This window comes from Talpa europaea (assembly GCF_964194135.1).
Source record: "Talpa europaea genome assembly, chromosome: 4".
NCBI classification, from domain to species: Eukaryota; Metazoa; Chordata; class Mammalia; order Eulipotyphla; family Talpidae; genus Talpa; species Talpa europaea.
Genome location: NC_140070.1, coordinates 28590760 through 28611787, shown reverse-complemented (window position 1 = coordinate 28611787; position 21028 = coordinate 28590760). Strand labels below are relative to the sequence as shown.

Sequence of the window (21028 nt, the reverse complement as noted above, 5' to 3'; positions counted from 1 at the left end):
CTCCCCCCCTTACCTTTTTATAATTCCCCTCCATATCCAATGGGGATTCTTGCCTGATGATGTCATCCATTCCATCACTGTCCAAATTCATCCTTTAAGTCTTTAGAATTTCACTGAAAAATAACCTCCCATGAATTCTGAAAGGCTGATGTGCCAACTGCCCAGTGCCCTGGCTACTGCTCATGCCGGCATGAGAGGCAGGGAAGGCTGTGCCTGGCCAAGCATATCCTGGCCCCTTGTCCCGGGGACACTGCCCCGCCCAGCTGCCCTGGCTCTGGCTCGGCGGCTGCCTGTCTCTGAGGTTCATCTGCCTGACACTGCAGCCTTCCCACCCACTCCCCACTATGTCACCTCCCCCTCACAATCCTGCCTGGGTCCCGTCCACCTTTCCTGCTCTCAGTTCAAGGCTGAGTGTGGACGGGAGCTTTATGAGGCTCCAGCTCTTTCACTCCACCAGGGTGGGGTGTGGGGGGATAAAAATAGATGTAAGGACCCAGGCTGGCAGGCTGCACGAGGACTCAAAGCCCTGGTATCCCATAACAAAATGAAAACAGTATAATTTAAAGGTTGATCTGAAAGACAGAAGTTTGCTTTTTTTTTTTCCTCCCCTCTTTTTTTTCTCATACCAATCATTTCTTACAATCAGATGTGAAGTCTCAACTCCTGGTAGAAGCCCCAGCACAAGGCTGAAATTCACTCCCAGCACAGAGGAGGGCCCCTCTGCCCCCACCGGCGCTTTGTTCTATTAATATAGGCAAGAAAAAAGGACCCATCAACTTTTCTTTAAATTCAGCCAGTGGCGGACTTTTTTACAAAAGAGAACCTTCTTTTCCGCTGCTCTCTCTCCCCTTTTCCCAGGCCTTTTGGTTTTGTTGACTGCTCCCATACACAGAAGGAAAAGCCCACAGCTGGAGGATGTTTTGGTACAAGAAGCAGACAAACAGAAATAACCCACAAACACATGCTTGCTGACATCAAGTCACTACTGCTACGAACCAAAAAACATGCCCACTATTTATTAAAAATAAAATTAAAAAAAAGGTGGTGTTGGCAGGAGAAATGAGCCAGAGAAGAATTCAAAGGCCAAGTAAGTCTCCTGTAGCAGCACCATCTTATACTCTGACAAACTTGGCGAGAGAGCAGCGAATATATTAGTCAGTACATTCTCCAATACCAATTCTGGACAAACCCATGACTGCCAAGAATAGGATTCTGAAGCCAACTTGCCTCTCATTTGGGCATTTGAATCTCTGCCCACATGCTCACCTTCAGTTGTCCACTTTTTTTCTCTGTACAAGTGATTTTGAAACTTCAATTTGTGGAAGATTTGTGACCTAAATGTCTCAGTATAGTTTCCTGTGGCCCTACTTCTATAAAGCAAACACTGTCCTCTGCAACCACTGGCCCTAATCCAACCTCACTTCCACCCACTTCCCTCAGGATCATGCCTGCACTTGGACAGAGGCTCTCTCAGAGAACCCCTAGTCTCCCTCCTCACCAGGACCCTCACCCTACACACAGGCTGTATCTCATGACCACACTGAGGCAGGACACTCCCTGGAGAGACTCCTCTAGTTTCCTCCCCACCCCCCATGACACCTAAAGGAGCATCCCACTACTTATTGCAGAAGCCAGGACATCTCCGACATGCTAAGTAAGCGCTGGGGTTAAAATGAAGGCCACTGCGCATGCTAGAGAAGGGGAGTTAAAGGGAAGGATGCCTGCATGTTACAACATGGCATATATTAACATCAGAAAAACAGTTATGCTTTATCCTGGGTTGCTATGTGCCAAGCACTTCATGCTGGCCTCTTACCCATCTTTAATCCTTCACAGTAACCCTCTGGAGCAGTTACTACTATCAATTGCGCTTTAGGTTGAATGAGAGCTCCGTGAGCTTAAGTAACTGGTTGTAGCTCGTCAACAGTCAGGCAGAACTTGAACCTGGGCCCTGCTTCTGTAGCCCACACTGTAAGTGTGCATGCTCCATTGCCTCCCACTGGCCATCTTAGTAAGGAAAAACTGCACATAATAAAGTAATCAAGCATAGCTTTTAAAAATTACGGTTTAATACAGAGAGAACCCTGGAAGCACTCTTATACAATGTGCTGTAATGTTTTGTAAATGTATTGCTGCCCCACAATGAGATCTCAAGAAATGAAGTAAAAGACCCTTCTTAATGGTCAGGCTCTACCATGTTAAGTGAATTTCTCTTTCTTGTTTACCATAGGTTTTTTTTGTTTTTTGTTTTTTAGCATCAAATAGGTTTCTTTCCAACAGTTGTTATGGTTTCCAGCCTTTTCAAAGGAGGGAGGGATTTCTGCTAATTCATCTTATTTTCCCCACAGCATCTTGACACTGCCTTACACATGTTAAATGCACAGGGAGAAGCTTGAATATTCATGATGAATAAATACATGACTAGAAACGTATATGTCACTTAAATGCTATCCATGGGAGCAATCATGAAGAGTTCACTTAACACTTTTCAATGGAAAACTTCTGCAGAATCCACATGTATTCCAAAAGTAACAATAGGTCTGCTCTGGATGAAGGCAGGGGTAACCGACAATTTCATGAATTTCAGTCTCTTCCCTAGGTCAGCATCCTAGCCCGCTAGGCAATCTATGATCAAGAACTAACAGGGATGAAATTTTAAAATTTGGAGATAACAAGTATGATACATAAAAATATAAGCCTAATTACTAACATCTTTTTACTTTAATATTAACTGACTTAAATATACAGTTAAAATGACTGAAGTCTCATTATGAATGACTCATATATATAAATTCAAATGAATATATAAGATAATAATATATTGATTATACCCATACATATATATGCAGACGCACATACATTACTAACATATGATCTTCAAAATCCAAGACATTACCTTTCCAGACAAATAACAACAATAAGGATTAGAACTAAGAGAGGACAAAAGACCGCTCCCCATCTCACCCTCCTACCCCCATTCTCTTGTCATAAGGGGCTCTCTCTAATGAACACTATATAGAGACGGGTGAAAGACTCTCTTGTCACATGAATACAGCGTTCACAGGAGACCGCGGCTGGAGTTCACTTAACACTCTTCTCAGCAAGAGCTCAGCTCACAGGCTCAGGTCCAGTTGCCTCACATTGCTTTCTAGATGGACTGTCGGCTTCAAGTAGTTGATCTTTTCCTATCACATAGACAGATCTTTGATTTTTCTAGAGCTTTCCTACTCAGTGTTCTCTGACCAGAGTATCCTCACTGTCTGGGAGCTAACTGGCCCTGTATAGTCTAGGTTCTAAACCCAGACTCACTGCATCATGAAGTGCCTTTTAAAAAGAGCTTTAGGATTTTTGAATGCACCTTAAATTTCTGAAGCACAGCCCCCCCCCCCCCAGACCTTGAAAAAAATTAATTATAAGCCATTCTTCTTTTTCAGATCATATTTTCTGGCATGTTGGTAAGATCCTCACTTCAGATATTTGGGATCAAACAGTGTCATTTCATTTTCAAATGAATAGAAAAAAAGGGAAAAAAGCCCCCTCAGAAGAGGTGAGTGAGATGTTTGGAAGCAAATAAGGAGATCACAGCTGCTAGGTTATTCCTTCAGAGAATATTCTCCGGTTTCCACCCTTCTTGCTTGTTGAAGTGAATTGTGCAGGCATAATAAGGGCCTGGTACTTTTTCTCAGGAAATGACACGTGCCACTTTCAGTCCCTGAGGTTGAAAGGCCTCTCCCCATCCTCTTGCCCTGAAATTCAAGGATGTGAATGGACAGTTTCAGCCTCTGTCAAGCTGTGATCTTGAACTGCAAGCATACCAGTCACGTGAGCTAATGCTTTTAGATGATCATTATCGGCCACTACTGGAAATTATTGACTTTGAGAACACTGCCCACATTACTGGGAAATCACTTTTGCATTATCACCGATGAAAATTCAAGTTCATCCTGATTAACCCCTTCGGTCTCCACTGCCTTCCCTTCAGCCTCAACACCCCTAGTCCATGTGCTATCCAAACTGAGATCTGACTTAAGACTCTCTTCAAATAAATTTTTTTCTGTGCAAAGTTCATCTGTATTTGGTTTGCTTTTCAATGAAAATATTCTGAAAGCTAGATAAGCCATGAGAGTTTTTAGGCGCTTTTTAACGGGACTTTTCAGTGGCAATTAACAGTGTGGGATGCAGGAGGTGGAAGTGTTGAGAACAGACAGAGAACCAATTTTTTTTTGTATCCCAGAAGCCCGAGGACCACAGATGGAAACCTTTTTATCCAACTGAAAACCCAAAAACAAGAAACTAGCATGGTCACTGAAATGCCATAGCGTTATTTCAGGGCAGGGATGGGCACTAAGTAATAATAAATCCCCTTATGTTTTCTGTGTTCTCAATGCCTCTCCCCAGTTATGGTTCATCTATGCTTATAGTCACTGGGGCTTTCTGATGGTTATTTTCTGCTGAATTCAAGCAGTTTTGTCCAAGTACTTTCAGGAAGCTGATGCTTCTACAAAACATATTGGGGATATGAAATCACAGAGATTTTACTGCCCCCTGGTAGAGATGATATAAATAAATAATGAGTTATGGCTCTATTGTGACATGGCTCTATTAATGTATGGTGCTTCTTACGTGAAATTGTGATTAGTTACCTGAGACCAAGTGTGGGTGGGTGGGGGTTCTCTGCAATAATCCTTGGCTGCAGTGATAAGTATATCACCTTCCCCCATCACTACCCCCTTTCTAGAACATAAATACTAGATGTCTAGCGTAAATATGTGTTGCATATTTATTTCTTAAAAACACTTGATATTCTTGCCTCTCTGGTGGTGAAAGGGGTTAAGTCTCAGCGCTATCAAGCTATCGCCAGCCACTGCAGCGTGAGTTTGATCCCTGGCCAGGGAGCTACCCACATGGTGCAGGAGACCTCTCCTGTCTTGCCCACTGCTCCCCTCAGCAGTGTATTTCAGTAGATCCACATGTTCTGCTCCCTACTGTGTGTCTCTGGTGAATCCTCTCACCCTTTGCACCTCTGACCTACACCCCAATTCATGTATGCATAAATAAAATAAAAATAAATCTTAAAAAAAAAAACCACTGATATTCGTACCATAGTATTTGAGGCCCTCAGAACTACTTTAATAGGAATGAGGTGCTCATCCTGAATCAGGTCCATATAAAGCCCTGTTGAGATGATATTTTTTAAATCTGGGTACTTATCTCTGTAATTCAGTTTCTAGTAAAACATACACATTAGATCTTCAGATTCTTGGCTAAAAACAAGTGCAATGGATTTGCATTCAGAATTATCTTCTTAACTTTAAAGGTGATACATTGATTACCACCTCTTCAGCAAAACAAGCAAACCAGGCCAATACTCTAAGCAACTAACTCAAAACAATGAAGACAAAGAATCCTTCAGCAATATTACCTATGGGAAAATTATTTTTCCCCAATCAAAAAAAAATCCTATAGAACAAGACAAAATTGTTCATTGAACTTACATTGAAAAGCCTGTCATATAAAATATTTTGAAATTCCCTTTTCCATTAAGTTAATGTATTTTTCCCTGCTGTGGATGCAACCGGGCTGAAATTGGACAGAATCTTAAATGAACTCAAATTTGATACCTTGTTTTCTCATTCACAGGAAGGATTAGGAAATGAGCTTCTCATCTGGCATGGTGTCAACAGGGATGGGAGAGATTTCCTTTCCTTTGTTAACCATTAAGTAACCCACTAGAATCAGGACTGGCTACTGATGCCTTCTCCAGCAAGATTTTAAAGCTATCTTGATGTGCTATTTATATCATTTGAGACCACAAGAGGGTATCTTGTATTTTATGTGTTGGATAGGATACTTGAATTGGGCTGAAACATTGTTTTTTTAAAGATTTATTTATGCATACAAGAACTGGGGTACAGGCCAGAGGTGTGGGGGGCAGGTGAGAGGATTCACCAGAGACAGAGTGGGGAACAGAACAGGCAGACTGACTGAAATACACTGCTGAGGGGAGCAGTGGGTGAGCCAGGAGAGGTCTGCTGCACCATGTGGGCAGCAACCTGGCCAGGGATCGAACTCGTGCTGCAGAGGCTGCGGGTAGCTTCACTGTGCTGTGCTTAACCCCTTGTGCCACCAGGGAGGCTCTGGGCTGAAACATTTGCCCAAGAAAAGTTTGGTTTTTAGGAGGCAATAAAACTATCCCTTTGGGAAAAAGATTTGTTAAAACTTTGCAAAATTCAGTATATTAAAAGAGGTGGTTTGGGGATGAACACTTGTCTCAACTGACCACAGGTATTTTGAAAAAGTGTTAGAGGCTAGACCATGAGGTTCACCTGGAGCAAACTTCCTGGATGAGAAGTGGGTGTGGAGGTATGAATGTTCTGAAGATGTTATCATTGAAAAGGTTGGGGTATCATTCATTCTGTTCCTTGCACTGTTCCGCCATTTTGGCACACAGGATATTTGAAATGCTTTCAAGCCTGGTACACGGACTGGTGGGTCCGCTTCCCCAAGGTGCAACACAGAGACCTGAGCTGCTTTCTGGCATTATTGTTGGATTCTATGTCCGGTGACTCAGAACAGCACCAAAGTCAGAAGAAGCAATTCAGTGCGCTGAATACATGCTCGTGTGGGCAGGAAATGAAAATAAGACCCTTGTGTCAAGAAATCTGTTGTCTAATGGGGGAGATAGACATATATATATATATATATATATATATATATATATATATAACTCGCTGGGAATAGGTTTGGTAAAACCAAAGTACAAGAAGGAGAAACGTTGATGGGGGACGAGAAGGGACCTTTTCTGAAGGAAGTGGCACTGAGCCTTGAAAGCTGCATGGCTTGTCCCGGGTAGAAGCAGGGGGTGTGGGGGTGGAAGAGAAGGAACAGATGGCTGTGTGGGCAGGCATGGGGTTCAGAGGGAGGAGAGCTTCTGCTTGGTTCAGGTCACGGCCAGGGTTCTGATGCCACACAAGGACCTGGAACTTATCAGAAGGAAAACAGGGGAGCTTTCAGATTTTTATCCTTTCTTCCATCCAAGTATGTGCTTGTGTTTGTGCTCCTGAGGGAGGAAAAAGGTCAGTCATTCACACTCCATTTTCCCCTTTGCAAGTCTCCATCCCATCATAGGTAGAAGGTGAGGGAGGAGGGGCGCTCAGTTGAGGTGATGGTAAAGGAATTTGAACAATAGAAAGAAAGGGATGAAAACACATCATTGTTTTTATGTACACATTTATCCCAAAAACCAACCGCAGGGAAGGAGGAGAAAATATTTGGGAGCTTTTAAGCAAAATGGACCCTTAGACCCAAACTTGTGCTTTCAGGTTAACAGCATTTCAAAAGCTTTCTATCAGAAACCGGTTAGAATTTGACCTCTTGAAGGCTGCCAGGCCTGAAGCTGTGGCATGGTTCTTTCCTGAAGAGATTGGCTTCCTCCCAAGACTGGAAAATGGAGGTTGATAGCTCTCCTCTTAACACGGCTACAACTGGAAAGGACAGCTCTCACCTCAGTAAGCTTCACTAATGTAAATCCCAGGAGGGAGAAAAGTACTGATGTCCAAATACCTTTAAAAACAAAACCACCATGGAAATTCTGCCTGAGAATTTCTCTCTGATCATGGAGATTATGGACATCCAAACACTTCAAGCAGAGGCCTTCAAACCTCTTAGTAGTAGTGAAACCCTATTTTTCAAAACCACCACTTCTTCCTAAAAGTAATCCATGACAGCCAATTTCACCTCTATATATTAGCAACAGGTACTGGGAAATGGTTGCAGATGGCCTGCTTTACACCCTCCAGGAGCTCCCAAGTGCTCCAGAAGGAGGCTCAGTCACAGTAATGGGCATGTTTGTGTAGAAAGGAGGCCTACGGCAGGGCCTCTCTATGCTCATGCCAAGATGCTAACTAGGAACAGTCCGACTTCACAGATGTGCAAAGTGTTGAGAGAGAAAGAGTGCTCTGACTGAAAGACAATGAAAACAGTGAAGGTTAATGGTGGGGTGGGGAGATAGGAGGTAGGGCTGACAGTCATCCCAGGGGTTATCAAACAGGAGAAGCCAGGATGCTGTAGCATGTTTGCCATTCCTTTTTCCCCTTATCAATTGTATACACAGTGGGCATATCCATCCATATTAGTCAAGGGCTTTTTCTAAATGCTGGGAAAGCAGATGGGTGCAAATTAAAATTTCCTGTCCTCATGGAGCTTACATGGAGTGAGGGACAGAAAAAAGTAAAGAATTAGTCTGATAGACATGTAAGAGAAATATTGGGGTATAATTGGGGAGCTGAAAGGTGACACAGTCAGCCCAGAGAAGGCTCCCCAAGAAGGTGACAATGATCATGGACCTGATGAAAGTGGAGAGTAAGCCCTGGGGGTTATTGCAGAAAAATTACAGGACTCCCTGTTGAATTTGAATTTCAGATAAACAATGGATACTTTCAGTGTACGCATATCCCTAATGGTATAGGGGGTTCTAGGGAGACACATGCCAGGCATCAGGATGGCTAGGGCAGGGTCAGGTGTTGGGTGGGGAGTGGCTGATGTGAGGTCTGTGGGTCAGGGAGGACTAGGCTTTTACTCAGAGAATTTTGAGATGGGTTTTCAAAAGATCATTCTGAATACTATGCTGAAACTAGACCACAGAAGAGGGACAAGGGCAGGAGGAAGATGGGAGGAGGCCATTACTGCTGGAGATGGTGATGATAACAGCAGTAATAATAGTATACATCTACACATACGCCCTAAAACATGCATATTTGGGGGGGGGATGGCACCTGAAGCTTCATTCACATTAAGAAGCCTTGGTATATATTCATAAGGAAAGGAATTAGTTCTACAAATAAATTCTATTTACTCACCAAATATACTAACCCAAGGAATTTGCTTTAGCCAATGCTTTGCTTTATCATCCTTAAAAAATAAATGCCTGCCTGCATGTATGTATGTATGTGTGAAGGAAAAAACCCTTATTAAAAAGGGGGGAGGGATGTTTCTAGAAAACATCAGGTATCACCAGTGATGATGACATCAAGCCAAGGACTTAGAGAAACCACCTTTTCTGAATCTACTGTGTGTGCTACCAGCGGGGCTCTAAAATGAAGGTTTGTAAGTGGGATTAGGTCTTGGCTTCAAGATGAATGTTTTGGTTTTGTGGAGTTATGAATAAAAGGAGAGTATTTCAAAAGAACAACACAGGAAAGGAGTTCTTCTATACAACCCCATGGAGGGGTAGAATCTATTGACCATAATTATCTGCCACACACCTAATTTTATTGTGAAAATAAGAGGTAACTCCTTCAAACCTATTAGATGCAAACGACAGTATTGTATATTGTAGTTCACACAGAATAAAATCAATTTGTCTTCCTCTCTTCAGAAGGCTAATAAAATCCTTCCTCCCAGATGAAATTGCTGATATCTGACCAATTTTTGACCTATAAAAACAGTGATTTCATGTTCAACCTAATGACTAGATAGGGAATAATCTTAGAGTGGTTTGCCTTCCAAAAATTTAATTTTGCCTCTCTGCAAAGAGAAGAAAAATGGTTATAATTATTAGAGTCATTTAACCACCTGGAGCCAAGCCGAAGTAGGTTAGTTTCTCCACAGACGTTTGGTATTTTCTACTCCTGAACTCTGGGAGTGAAGTTTTATTGTTTCCTTGGCATCCTGACCCCTTTCTCATGAAAAGAATTCCTGCGGCACAAGTCTCAATATTTAGGATCCGTGAACCTAAATGTACTATACAATGAAAATGCTATAGAAGAAGCCTACAACTACAAGATTCCAATGATTCCAGAGAAAAAAGTGTGGCTATTTCATACAGGCTCACTTTACCCAGCTGAGAAGTACCCTTTTGTGCGATGGCCGCTGCTGCCTGCCTGCACTCATCACCCTGAGAAATCTGACCTCTGAGAAACAGGTGCTGTGGCAGGTAGCCTATCTCACACTGGAAAAGGCTTTGTTAAGTCAGAGAAGTGGTCACATAGAGCCTCTAAACTCCACCACTGAGTGATCCCCCCGTGTTGACACTACAGGACTTGGGTTAGTCCTGCCTGGCTGCTGCAAAGGGCAATTTCTCTGAGAATACCGTGCTGTCTGTTTACAAGGAGATACCTTCAACATTCCTCCATGTCACAGGAAGGAGTTACTAACACTTAAGCGCTGGCCTTTTGAAATTATCTGTGTGCTTAATTCAAACCCCCAGCAATTTACACATAGATGTTACATATTATTAAACATTTTCTACTCAGAGTACTGTTTTTTTAATGAATGCTAGCACTTGAATTCCTATTTACTAACCATTTTAAACAACACACTAGTAAAAATAAGTTCAGCAAGGCATGCAAGTACAACTTGAAATGTCAAGTGCATCCTGATTTTTGAAAATTTCTCAGATCAATTCCTACTTCCTACTTACATAATTTCCTTAAAGATAAACCTAAAAACTGGATGTGAAGCAACTCACATCTTATGCAATGAGCAAAAATCATATTTTTTGATCTTATCTATGGAAATTCTGGCCAGGCATTTTTCCTCTGAAGCCCATAAAATTCAATTACAGTTCAAAGCAGTTCCTCTTATTTGCACAGACACACAGAATGTGCAAAGCCCAGATCACCACAGTGGATTCCACAGACGCTTTAAAGGCCAAGGAAGCGGTGTTTTCTGCCCCATTACTCCCCAGAAAACCTAATTACAATTCAGATACTGTATGCAATGAAGGCCAGGAGTGGAGGATGACAAAATCCGTTGAAAATCCGAATGAGGCAACCTGCTGCTTTGGAAGGGGAAGGCCTCTTCTCCCGAAGGATGTCGGCCTCCCAACAGCTAAATGCTACCTGGTGAGCACCTTCACCATCAGTTTTAAATCCTACCTGGTACGAGCAGTTCTCCTGATGCACCATCTCAGAACATCCTAGGGCGGGGGCCCCCGCAGCAGGACCGCTCAGCGAGACTGCGCCGGGAGGGCGCGGAGCACCCGCGGCGGGCGCGCACTGGAGGCAGTGCCGGCGGGTGGAAATGCGCACTGAAGGCAGGGCCCGCCGGTGGGGAAGACGCACTCGAGGCAGGGCCCGCGGGTGGAAATGCGCACGGGAGGCAGGGCCGGCGGATGGAAATGGATGCTGCGCGCTTGCCGCCCTGCGCAGTGGCACCGCCTGTGCCGGGGGCGCGCAGCGAGCTGCTCCCGAACCAGGCGAGGCTCCAAACATGGAGTGGGGCCGGGCGGGGGAGGGCGCCCATCACCGGCACAATCAGCCAATTATATTGTAGCACAAAGGGAAGGCTCAGGCTGGGGCTGGTGTGACCTTCTGGTGCTTTATGAAGGCAGTTAACTGATGTGGAAACATTCTCCATCTCATTAAAGGGAAAGGCCAGGGAGGGAGCGGAGAGGGACAGTCACACATCGGCACAGCAGTTGAACATTTCTAACCTCGGTGTCCTCCTGCCTGCCCACAGATGCCAGGATGGGCTTTATAAAAGACAGGCCTGAAGGATCATTGCAGAACTTTTGACATGCCAAAGGGGCAACAATCTGTTCTGAATATTGACACCAACAGGGGGATTCTGTGTAGTTTTGGAAGTGTTTGTCATCTTTATAACTAAAAGAAGGGCCTTTGTTTTTTTTGAAGAACATTATTTTGTAATTCTTCAGATACATACTTATTTTTGGCTCAGTGGCTTTTTAAGTCAATAGAAATAAAATAATTATTCCTATAATTTTTAGGGAAAGCTTACTAAAGTACTAAAAGTAAGCATAATTCATTCATTCCATGAAAATGAAACTAAACTACAAGGTTTTTGGGAAAGTAAGGCTACTTATTGCTGTGACTTGTTAGTGTAGCAGTGTGATGACTAAAATCAGACGATTCTACCAGAAATTGTACAGGGAAGAATTCTGGGCTAGCAGATAGTAATCAAAGGAAATACAAGTTGGAGTGGGGTGGATCAATTTAGAAGGTGCTTCAGTGCTGTTCTTGGATTTGAGGATGTTTAAAAGGAACAATTAGGCCTGCAAATATTTGAAGCTAATTTAATGAAATTAAGAAAAAGTTAAGGAAAAAAACCACAGTAAAACAAAATTTCCTTATCTCTATTCCTTAATTGCCACAGGCAATTCACCTTGTTTTATAATAAAATAGCCCCAGCACATAAATGGTTCTCACTATAAATTTAAATGAATTTGAACCACCAAAAGTTTTAAAACTTCAAAAGGAATATTATTTTTAAGCTATGTTAATGTCTATCCTAATCTGCCTTAAAACTCTTACTAATAACCACACAGGCTTTATTATGTTGGGATAGAAAAAAAATAGTATTCTTTGCCTGAGGAATGAAATCAACATGTTTGACAAGTTTTCATATCAAGCTCTATCTTAAGGAATGGTGAGAGTTTGTGTTAGAATTATTTGGTAATATATTTTAAATTTTATAACAGCTTCTGTTTCTTGGAAAAAGAAAAACCTATTTTTATAAATATTCTTAATTTTTACTACTTGAGATTCAAATAGGAGGAAGGTTTAACCACCCCAGTCATCTGCACAACTCACTCCCACTTAGGGCTTCAGCCCTCCCCCTTAGGGCACAAAGGCAGCTAAGGAGACAGAACCTGCAGTCCCACAGGCTCACCTTTTGATACAGGACTCAGTGAGTGCAATGCAAAACACTCTGGAGATGTGCCCTGATGGAGCTCTACCCTGGAATGTGGAAGAGACAGCTGGACTTCCTTGCTGTTCATTGACACTAATGCTGGGTTAGTTCTGGGTTAGATATAAAAGAAAGAGGAATGAAATATTTCAGGTAAAGGAAATGATATGCAACAGTCCCCATCCTGAATGCCATCCTTCCCTGCTGCTGAGTGATCTGCACAGGACAGACACAGAGACCTTTGTGTGGAGGTCTTTGAAATATAATCACCTAAAGAAGGTTCTAGAATGCCAAGTACATGCAAGTAAAAGTAGGCCAAAGTAAAGTTCCTTTTGCAAGGTAGCAAATAAGATGAAATGGAAATTTTACACCAAATATTGCAGGCATAAGCTCAACTTGCCAAGACAGAACAACTTCAGCTGCAGACCTGTTCATTTCACTCAAGTTGCAAGTCGCTACTTGGAAGACCTATGGCCTTAAGACTCAGGAATCGCCTTTCAAGCTACACCAGGTCTAAAAAGTTGCTTCCTGGACTCTGTTCCCTTCTGAAACTGAAGGCCCCAGGATATATTACATAAGCTCCTGAAGACATTTATCATGTGTTGTTTAAAAAAAGTCTAAACATGATCCCACTCTTCACAGTTGCTGTTCCATAAATAGTGGAAATGACTCAGAGGTGGCTCTGGGGAGAACAGATTACTGACAATTGTATCCCAAAATCCTGTCAAAAATCTCCTCTCAAGTGGTACAAACCAGATGAGAGAGAGAATATATCAAGCAGGTGTCCCTTCTCAGTCATTCATTGGAGAGGACTTTGGGTTACAAATTAAACTGTGATTTGCTGGTACGAGAAGCCGTTCAACAAACTGTTTCAAGAACATATAATTTAAAATAACTTACCAAACTCCTAAAATGTGTTATTTTTGGATTTTAAAATATCGACAAACTGTTTAATTATGGTCTAGGTAGCACTGGGATTCTTTTTTCTTCTCAGGTCTTTACAACTTTTCTTTCCATAATAAATATTGGGTCTCAGATTTAGGTGGGATGTCAAGAAATGATTGAATCTAGCACTGATTTTCCAGATATGGAAACTGAGATGGAAATCATGATATAGCCAAGACCATAAATCTTACAACAACAACAAAGTAAGAAAAAAAGCTTCATGATATTCTGGGTTCATACCACGTCAGTCACCTCATGCAACACTGCTAAGTGAGTATCCACCAGATTTAGAGAAATGAATCCTTCTCACTGAGCAAATGTAGACTGGCCTACACCAACGTCTCATAAGAGTGAGGTGGTGATGAGCTCCACCTAAATCCAAATCTAAGGTATATTTTATTTATTTATTTTTTAAAGATTCATTTATTTATCCAAGCACTGGGGTACAGGCCAGAGGGGCGGGAGGGTGAGAGAATTCACCAGAGACAGAGCAGGGAGCAGAACAGGCAGAAGGACCAAAAACACTGCTGAGGGGAGCAGCAGGCAAGACAGGAGAGGTCTGTGGATATCTCCCTGGCTGGACGGGAATTGAACCCACGCTGCAGAGGCTGCAGACAGCTTCACAGCGCTGCGCTCAACCAGCTGTGCACCGGGGAGTCCCTAAGGTATGTTTTAAAGGGAGAGAAATTAGACTAGTTGGAATGAAGTTATTGTTCCTGTTTCTGCCACCAAGCAAACTATTGTCTTTAAATTCAGAAAAGTATTTTTTCATTTGTGGCCATTAAAAGCAACATAATGGACTGTAAATAGAGTGGTAAAAGGCAGTGCCTGCAGATCCTCTGAACCTAATCTCAGAATTGAATCACTGGTGTCTGAACTGGAAGGTCAAGGGAAATTTCTGGCACATGCTTTCTGGCTTGTGAAGAGTTTGGCTCACACCTTTGAACTCCCTGAATAATGCACTTAATATTTGTACATTTAATTGCATGTAAAATTTACCTCAAAAGAATTTAAAAAGAATTTAAAAAGAATTTAAAAAGCTCTAGTCAACAGCTCTCTCTAGTCAACAGCTCTCATTAATGATATATAGGCAGTTTTAGTTGTTTAGCCTATGTCTGTAATTTACTTTGAAGGGCATCTAATATATGAGATGGATAGAGGGATGGGGTTGATGAAAAACTGTGACAAAGCAAGTTTAATAAGACATTAATTGTAGGATCTGGATGGAGCATAATGAGTGGCCTAAAATTTTTCATCTTGAAAATATTTATAATGAAATCTGGAGGAAAAATGAAGTTCTTGGCATGAGGGGGGTGAGCAAGGAACTCATCCTTTTAAGCAATGACTTTTAAGCTTTTCTTTAGGAATTTGGGGAAAATGGGAAGGCATTTTACAGAGCTTTAACTTGTACTTCTTTATAGGGTTTTGTCAGAAGAAGAGGAATTGAAGAAAATTAACCCTGTCTACAAGAAGAAAATCCAGGCCACCTGTAACAACACACCTTAGAAAATGGTTGCACAGTTTACACAGTATTTTCCCCAATGTCTTCCTTGATACTTAGAACCTTATGGTTGAAACAAACTCCTGCTGTATACCATGGGAAGGAGTATTTCAACTCCTCAAGGAGTTTGGTAAGGGAAGTAAGCAACATACAAATGACTGTTTAATGATGAATGAGTTAAGGACCTCCCAAGAAATTTTGTTCTTTGCTCATTAGGAATTCCGGAGACAAGAGACTTAGCCAGGGTAATCCAGGAGACAGTAACAATCTTATTTGTTCATTCTTTTCTATTTCTAGATTCTATTTCTATTCCCTTAGAACTTAGATCTTAGTTGGTTTATTCCATGCCATTATCTCCTGCATCTGAAACAGTAACTGGCATATTGTAGACAATAAATATCATTAATGAAAGAATAAACGATTATGACTTCAGAAAGTTACCTCATTTCTCTTAGTCTCAGTTTCCTCATTTATAAGCTAAGGATGTTGATTGTTTGCTGGGCTGATGACTGGATGAGATGCAAATAACATGTCAAACAGATCTAAGGTACTCAGGAAAGGAAAAGAAAGGACTTTGCCCTTTCCTAAAGAAAAGGCAATAACACTCCAAGGAATACAGGGAGGCCTGAAGGATGGGAGTGATAATGGGGTGAGGAATGTGGCAATAACAAAGTCTGATTTTTTACCATAAGATTTTGTGTTGAAGACCACTATGGAAAGCTGTATGGAGGTTCCTCAATTTCTAAAAATGGAGCTACCACATGACCCAGCAATTCCACTCCTAGGGATCTACCCAAAGGACACAAAAACATAGACTCAAAAGAACACCTGCACCCTTATGTTTATTGTAGCACTATTTACAATAGGTAAAACCTGGAAACAACCCCAATGCCCAAAAATAGATGACTGGATCAGGAAGATGTGGTATATATACACAATGGGATATTACTCAGCAATCAAAAAAGATAAACTCATGCCATTCGCAGCAACATGGATGGAACTAGAAGGAATTATGCTCAGTGAAATAAGCCAGAAGGAAAAAGAAAAATATCGGATGGTTTCACTTATAGCAGGAATATAGGGGAACCAAATAAGATATCAGTGTAAAAATATAATAACAGTACAAAACACAACAAAGCAAAAACAGACAATTATAAATCAGAGACATCCTGCAGGGGAGGAGGGAGAGAGGGAGAAACACAGGGGACTGAGATGATGGTGCACGGGTGCATTGGTGAAGGAAACTCTATGGGGACTACACCTGAGGGAGTGGGGGAAGCAAATATTGCTTAAAAATGAACAATGATGTAAAAAATAAAAAAATTAATATTAAAAAAAGATTTTGTTTTGAAGGTCCAGGAGGCAACTGGAGCATAAGAGGGAAGTTGGGCCAACAGGTATAACATGGGGGTCTTTTGCAGGAAGAGGGTGTTGAAGTTGTGGAAATGAATTAGCTTCAAGAGAAAATGCAGAGAACGATTTAATGATTTAATGAAAAGCAAAGGCAGCACTGTACTAGGCACAATAATAACCCTCCCTCCGCATTCTGCCTCCCTCCACACACACCCCCCACCTGGAAAAGGGGAATGGAGGGTGCTGATCAGCTGCCGTTCAGATGCGGAGAGTACCCAGGTGGGCCCAGTGCAATCACAAGGGTCCTTAAGAGACAGAAGAGAAAGACCCAGAGAAATTCAGCCCAATGCTGTTGGCTTTAAAGACAAAAGAAGGCATCACAAGCCAAGGGATGTGAGAAGCCTCTAGAACATGGAAAAGTAAAGGACTACAGCCCCCAAGGATTGAAGCTCTGTTGACACCTTGGTTTTTGTCCCGTGAGACTTCTGACTGCAGAATTACAATAAATTGGTATTGACTTAAGTCACTAAGTTTGGGGTAACTGTTTATAGCAACAATAGAAAATTTCCCCTTGAGTGAAAACCCACATTTGTAGGGCAAGAGGAAGCAAAAGGGGTGTGGTTAAAAAGATGAGAGGAAAACTAATATCAATGTAATGAGAGGTCAAGGGCTCTATGGTTTCAAACACTGCTGGGCAGCAGAAAAGGCAATGGGATGAAAGTGAAGTAACCAAAAGTCCTTACTTTTGACTATTAGGAAGTCATCTGTTACCCCTGAGTGAAGAACTTCAATAGCAATGTGTTGGGGTGGATGTCAGGTTACACATACATGATTAAGAAGATGAAAGACTGAGTAGAGGACAGTTTATAAATACATTTGTTGGTAAATTACAGGATCAGGGAAGTAGCTTGGTGTATAAATAAATCAAAAGGTGGATGTTATGGCTGTTTTTAAGATGACAAGATTCAAATTAGCAGGAAGAAGCCAGTGCTAGGAAGGAGAAACTGACAATGTTGGGTGGAAGTAACTGCAGGCCAGATTGGGAGAGTCAGGTCAGGTGCACGGTAGATATTCTTTCAGCTTTGGAACTGAGCACACAGTGAATAAGTCACAATGTAGTGCTGGGTTAGGAGGAGGTCCTGGTGGGGTTGGGAAGGTCAAGGGCACCATTGGGACTGCGGTGAGTGAGACCCGGGCAGGAGGGCAGCCAGAGTGGGTCAGAGAGGCAGACTGGTGAGGAAGGAGCTTTCCAAGGGTGTTTGTAGGCCTATAGATGTATTCCTTAAGAATATTCAATTGATACTGTAGAAGATCAAGAAAAACAAATGGAATGGATGAAACGTACAAGATATGTTAAGTGAGCGTGTGGTAATTTGTCCAAGCTGAACAGTATGCGTAAGATGTGTGAGAAAGCAAGTGGAGGCAGAATCCATGAGCTGTATTCAGTACTAATAAACAAGTCAGTGGTCTGGATGTGCAAGCCCTATACTGCGGATCCCAGAAGGGGTGAAAGTACTACAGAAACACAAATAGTACTCCTGTACTGTGAGATGCAGAAATGGGAAGTGAAATAATATAGACAAAGCTTATCATTTTTTTATCCTTATAGTCAAGAAATAAGAAACCTGGGCCTCCCTGATGGTGCAGGCGGTTGAGTGCAGTGCTGTGAAGCTGTCCACAGCCTCTTCAGTGCCGGTTCTATCCCCGCAGGTCTCGGAGCAACCACATAGGGAGCAGACATCTCCAGTCTCGCCCGTTGCTCCCCTCAGCAGTGTATTTCGTCAGTCTGCCTGTTCTGGTCCCCACTCTGTCTCTGGTGAAACCTCTCACCCTCCCGCACATCTGGCCTGTACCCTGGCTCTTGTATAAATAAAATAAATCTTTAAAAAAAGAAAAAGAAATAAGAATCCTACCTGAGAGTCTCATAAGCTATATGAACTAATTTACTCTGAAGTTTTGACAATTCTAACACTTTCTCTTTTCTTCTTTTAATTACTAGAATATGCTTTAAAAATATAAACCAATATACAAAAAAGTATTTTTAAGTAATGATAAAGCTATTTGCTCATATTTGAGATTTTTATCTATTAAGCCTTCAGTGGGTAAATGAGGCTATTATGTTAAACCCAAACATCTGAAAATAGAATTTACAGATGTCAGTTGTAGTCTTATTCCAATTGCGTTTTTACATCTACTTCTATATTTTGTTTGTGCCACATTAAAAGAATCCAATTTCACAGAGATTAAATCGTTAGAAATGTTAGAGCTTTTAAATAAATGTTTCAGTCCTTTTTAATATATTATGCTGAAATCTCTAGCTATTCTTCAGTATACATGTCCAGAAGCTTGAAAGCAAAGTAACAGGATATTTATTTCAAAATTGACTTACTAACTATATAAAGCAATTATTTCTTACTATAAACAAGAGAAGACAGAGCACCCACACTCACAATTGGTTATCATCTAGAACCTTCTCCTTTGATATACTGCCATTCACTCATCAGTTTACAAACCATCTACTAGGCTAGATGAGAGAATGTGCCAAGCAGGTGTGCCTAGCCCTCACCTGGCCCTGAACCTTCCTGGGCCTCTTGGACAGCTCAGATCAAGTGCCCTGCTAGCACATGCATAGACAGGAATATTCAGAAAGGCCAGTATAGAACTACCACTTTCACAATGGCACAAGAACAAGTTCAATTTTGAGGACTACTTAACCTGGCAGGATAAATTAATATGCTGATGTCAAAAAAGGGGGTGGAAAGAAATACTTTGCATAGCTGTGAGGGCATGAATCACTACAATTTGGGTTGAAACTGTTACACTGCTCTTACAGGACAAACTTGCTCCAAAAGTCCAAAAGCCACACAATCTCATCTGTGTCTATATCTTGAATTATTTTCACATTCCAGAATTCCTTAATTTTCAATTCGATTTTTTTTGGGGGGGACTGAGGATGAGGTGTTTAGCAGTTCATATTATAGGTGCAAATGAAGCTCCAAAAATACCTCCTGCAGCCCTGCGCTTCCACAGAAATGGCTTGAAACCTAATGCATCAGGCAGAGCTATAGCAGGCAGCCTCCCTTTCCCTCTGGAAGAATGAGATGGTTTCTATTTCAATAGAATCTGCCGAAGTGCTTGTTTATTGGACATAGTCCTAGTCCTCTCCTACAGTACTTTCTGGCCAATGCTGACTGAAATTCGCACCCTGTAGAAATAGTAACTGACTCATGGATAAATTTGGGTGAAGTCTATATGGTTTCATCCCAAATTTACGTCATTGTTTAAAGACCCTTTTTTTAAAGTCTCTGTTTCTCAGCCTTTGGAGTCAGAAAAGGCAATGGTGAAAAGAGTGAAGGGTAGCGCAAACCTGACAGGGCTAGTGCAAGACTTTCCAGATAAAAATAAGTTGGTCTGTCAAAGAGACCAAGCCAGAACTAGCACCAAGTGTGAGTGTGTGTGTGAGCAGCTGAGAGAGTGTGTGTGGGAGATACACCTCCCCTTCCTCCCTCCAGGTTTTTTTTTTAGTAGACCAGATTGTCTTACCCACCAACAGAAGTGTGTTTACCTTGAGCAATATGTGCGATCCCTGATAACAAAAAGGTTGTTCACTTCTCCTGCGTGGTGGCTGGTTTAAAAACCGGCTACCAGAGTATTAGGACAGGGACTGACCCACATCTTGAAGAAAGATGACCTCTAGTGGACAACAGTGTTTTTCAACCCATTCAAGCTACGAAGAGGATTGTAAAACAAAATGTTGAAAAATGTTCCATTGTTCTATTGAGATTTCAGTGATTTTTTTTTCTTTTCTTTTTTTTTTTTTTAAAGATTTATTTATTTATTTATTTATTTATACAAGCACTGGGTACAGTCAGAAGCGCGGGAGGGTGAGAGAATTCACCAGAGCTAGAGCGGGAAACAGAACAGGTAGACTAACGAAATACACAGCTGAGGGGAGCAGCGGGCGCGGCAGGAGAGGTCTGTTGCTCCATATGGGACCCTCGCAGGTGGCCCGGGATTGAACTGGCACTGCAGAGGCTGCGGGCAGCTTTGCAGCCCTGCGCTCAACCGCTGGGCTACCAGGGGAGGTCCGGTCCGATTTCAGTGATGTTTTAAATACCAAACATAAATAGAAATACATAAGTCTTCAGTTACGTTGTAAAAGAGGATAAAGGTTACAGTAATGCCAATACATCCCACATTACCACTTAGGTCACTTTTGATTCTGGACTTGATGGAGTAGTGAACTGGGAGTTAAAGACTTGGGTTCCTAGCTCAGCTGTACCTCTTACTGGTTGTGTTCTCTGGGGCAGCTTCCAATTAGAACCTATATTTCCCAATCTATAAAATGGGTAGTCTCACAAATTCTCATTTCTCTGTGTCTCCTGCCCCCAGACCACTTCCAGGTAGTCAGATGGCTATCTTTTAAAATTAAGTTTATTTTATATCATGAGATTTCCAAATCAGTCACAACAACAAAAAATTAATACTAATTTTATAATTAATAGAAATATACTAGCATTTGGCAAATTAGCAAAAAACTCTTGGATTTCAATTCAAGGTCATCTATAAGTGTGATGAAGG

General features: G+C 41.8%; 1 protein-coding gene across 12 annotated transcripts in view; it reads right to left on the bottom strand.

Annotated features, from left to right (window-relative positions):
• LOC311170438 (schwannomin-interacting protein 1) overlaps window positions 1-21028 on the bottom strand; it is a gene marked incomplete at both ends in the record, with an annotated part of 491191 nt that overhangs the window by 36880 nt on the left and 433283 nt on the right. For 3 of the 12 annotated variants that reach the window (XM_084232822.1, XM_084232815.1, XM_084232823.1), the window contains one exon: window positions 14-91. The exons of 7 other annotated variants lie outside the window; for them this stretch is intronic. In XM_084232822.1, coding sequence (XP_084088948.1) covers window positions 14-91 — 78 coding nt within the window. Of the gene's footprint in view, window positions 1-13; window positions 92-10877; window positions 11040-21028 lie in introns of those variants that run through there. 2 more of the 12 variants (XM_084232813.1, XM_084232816.1) reach the window with 1 other exon arrangement.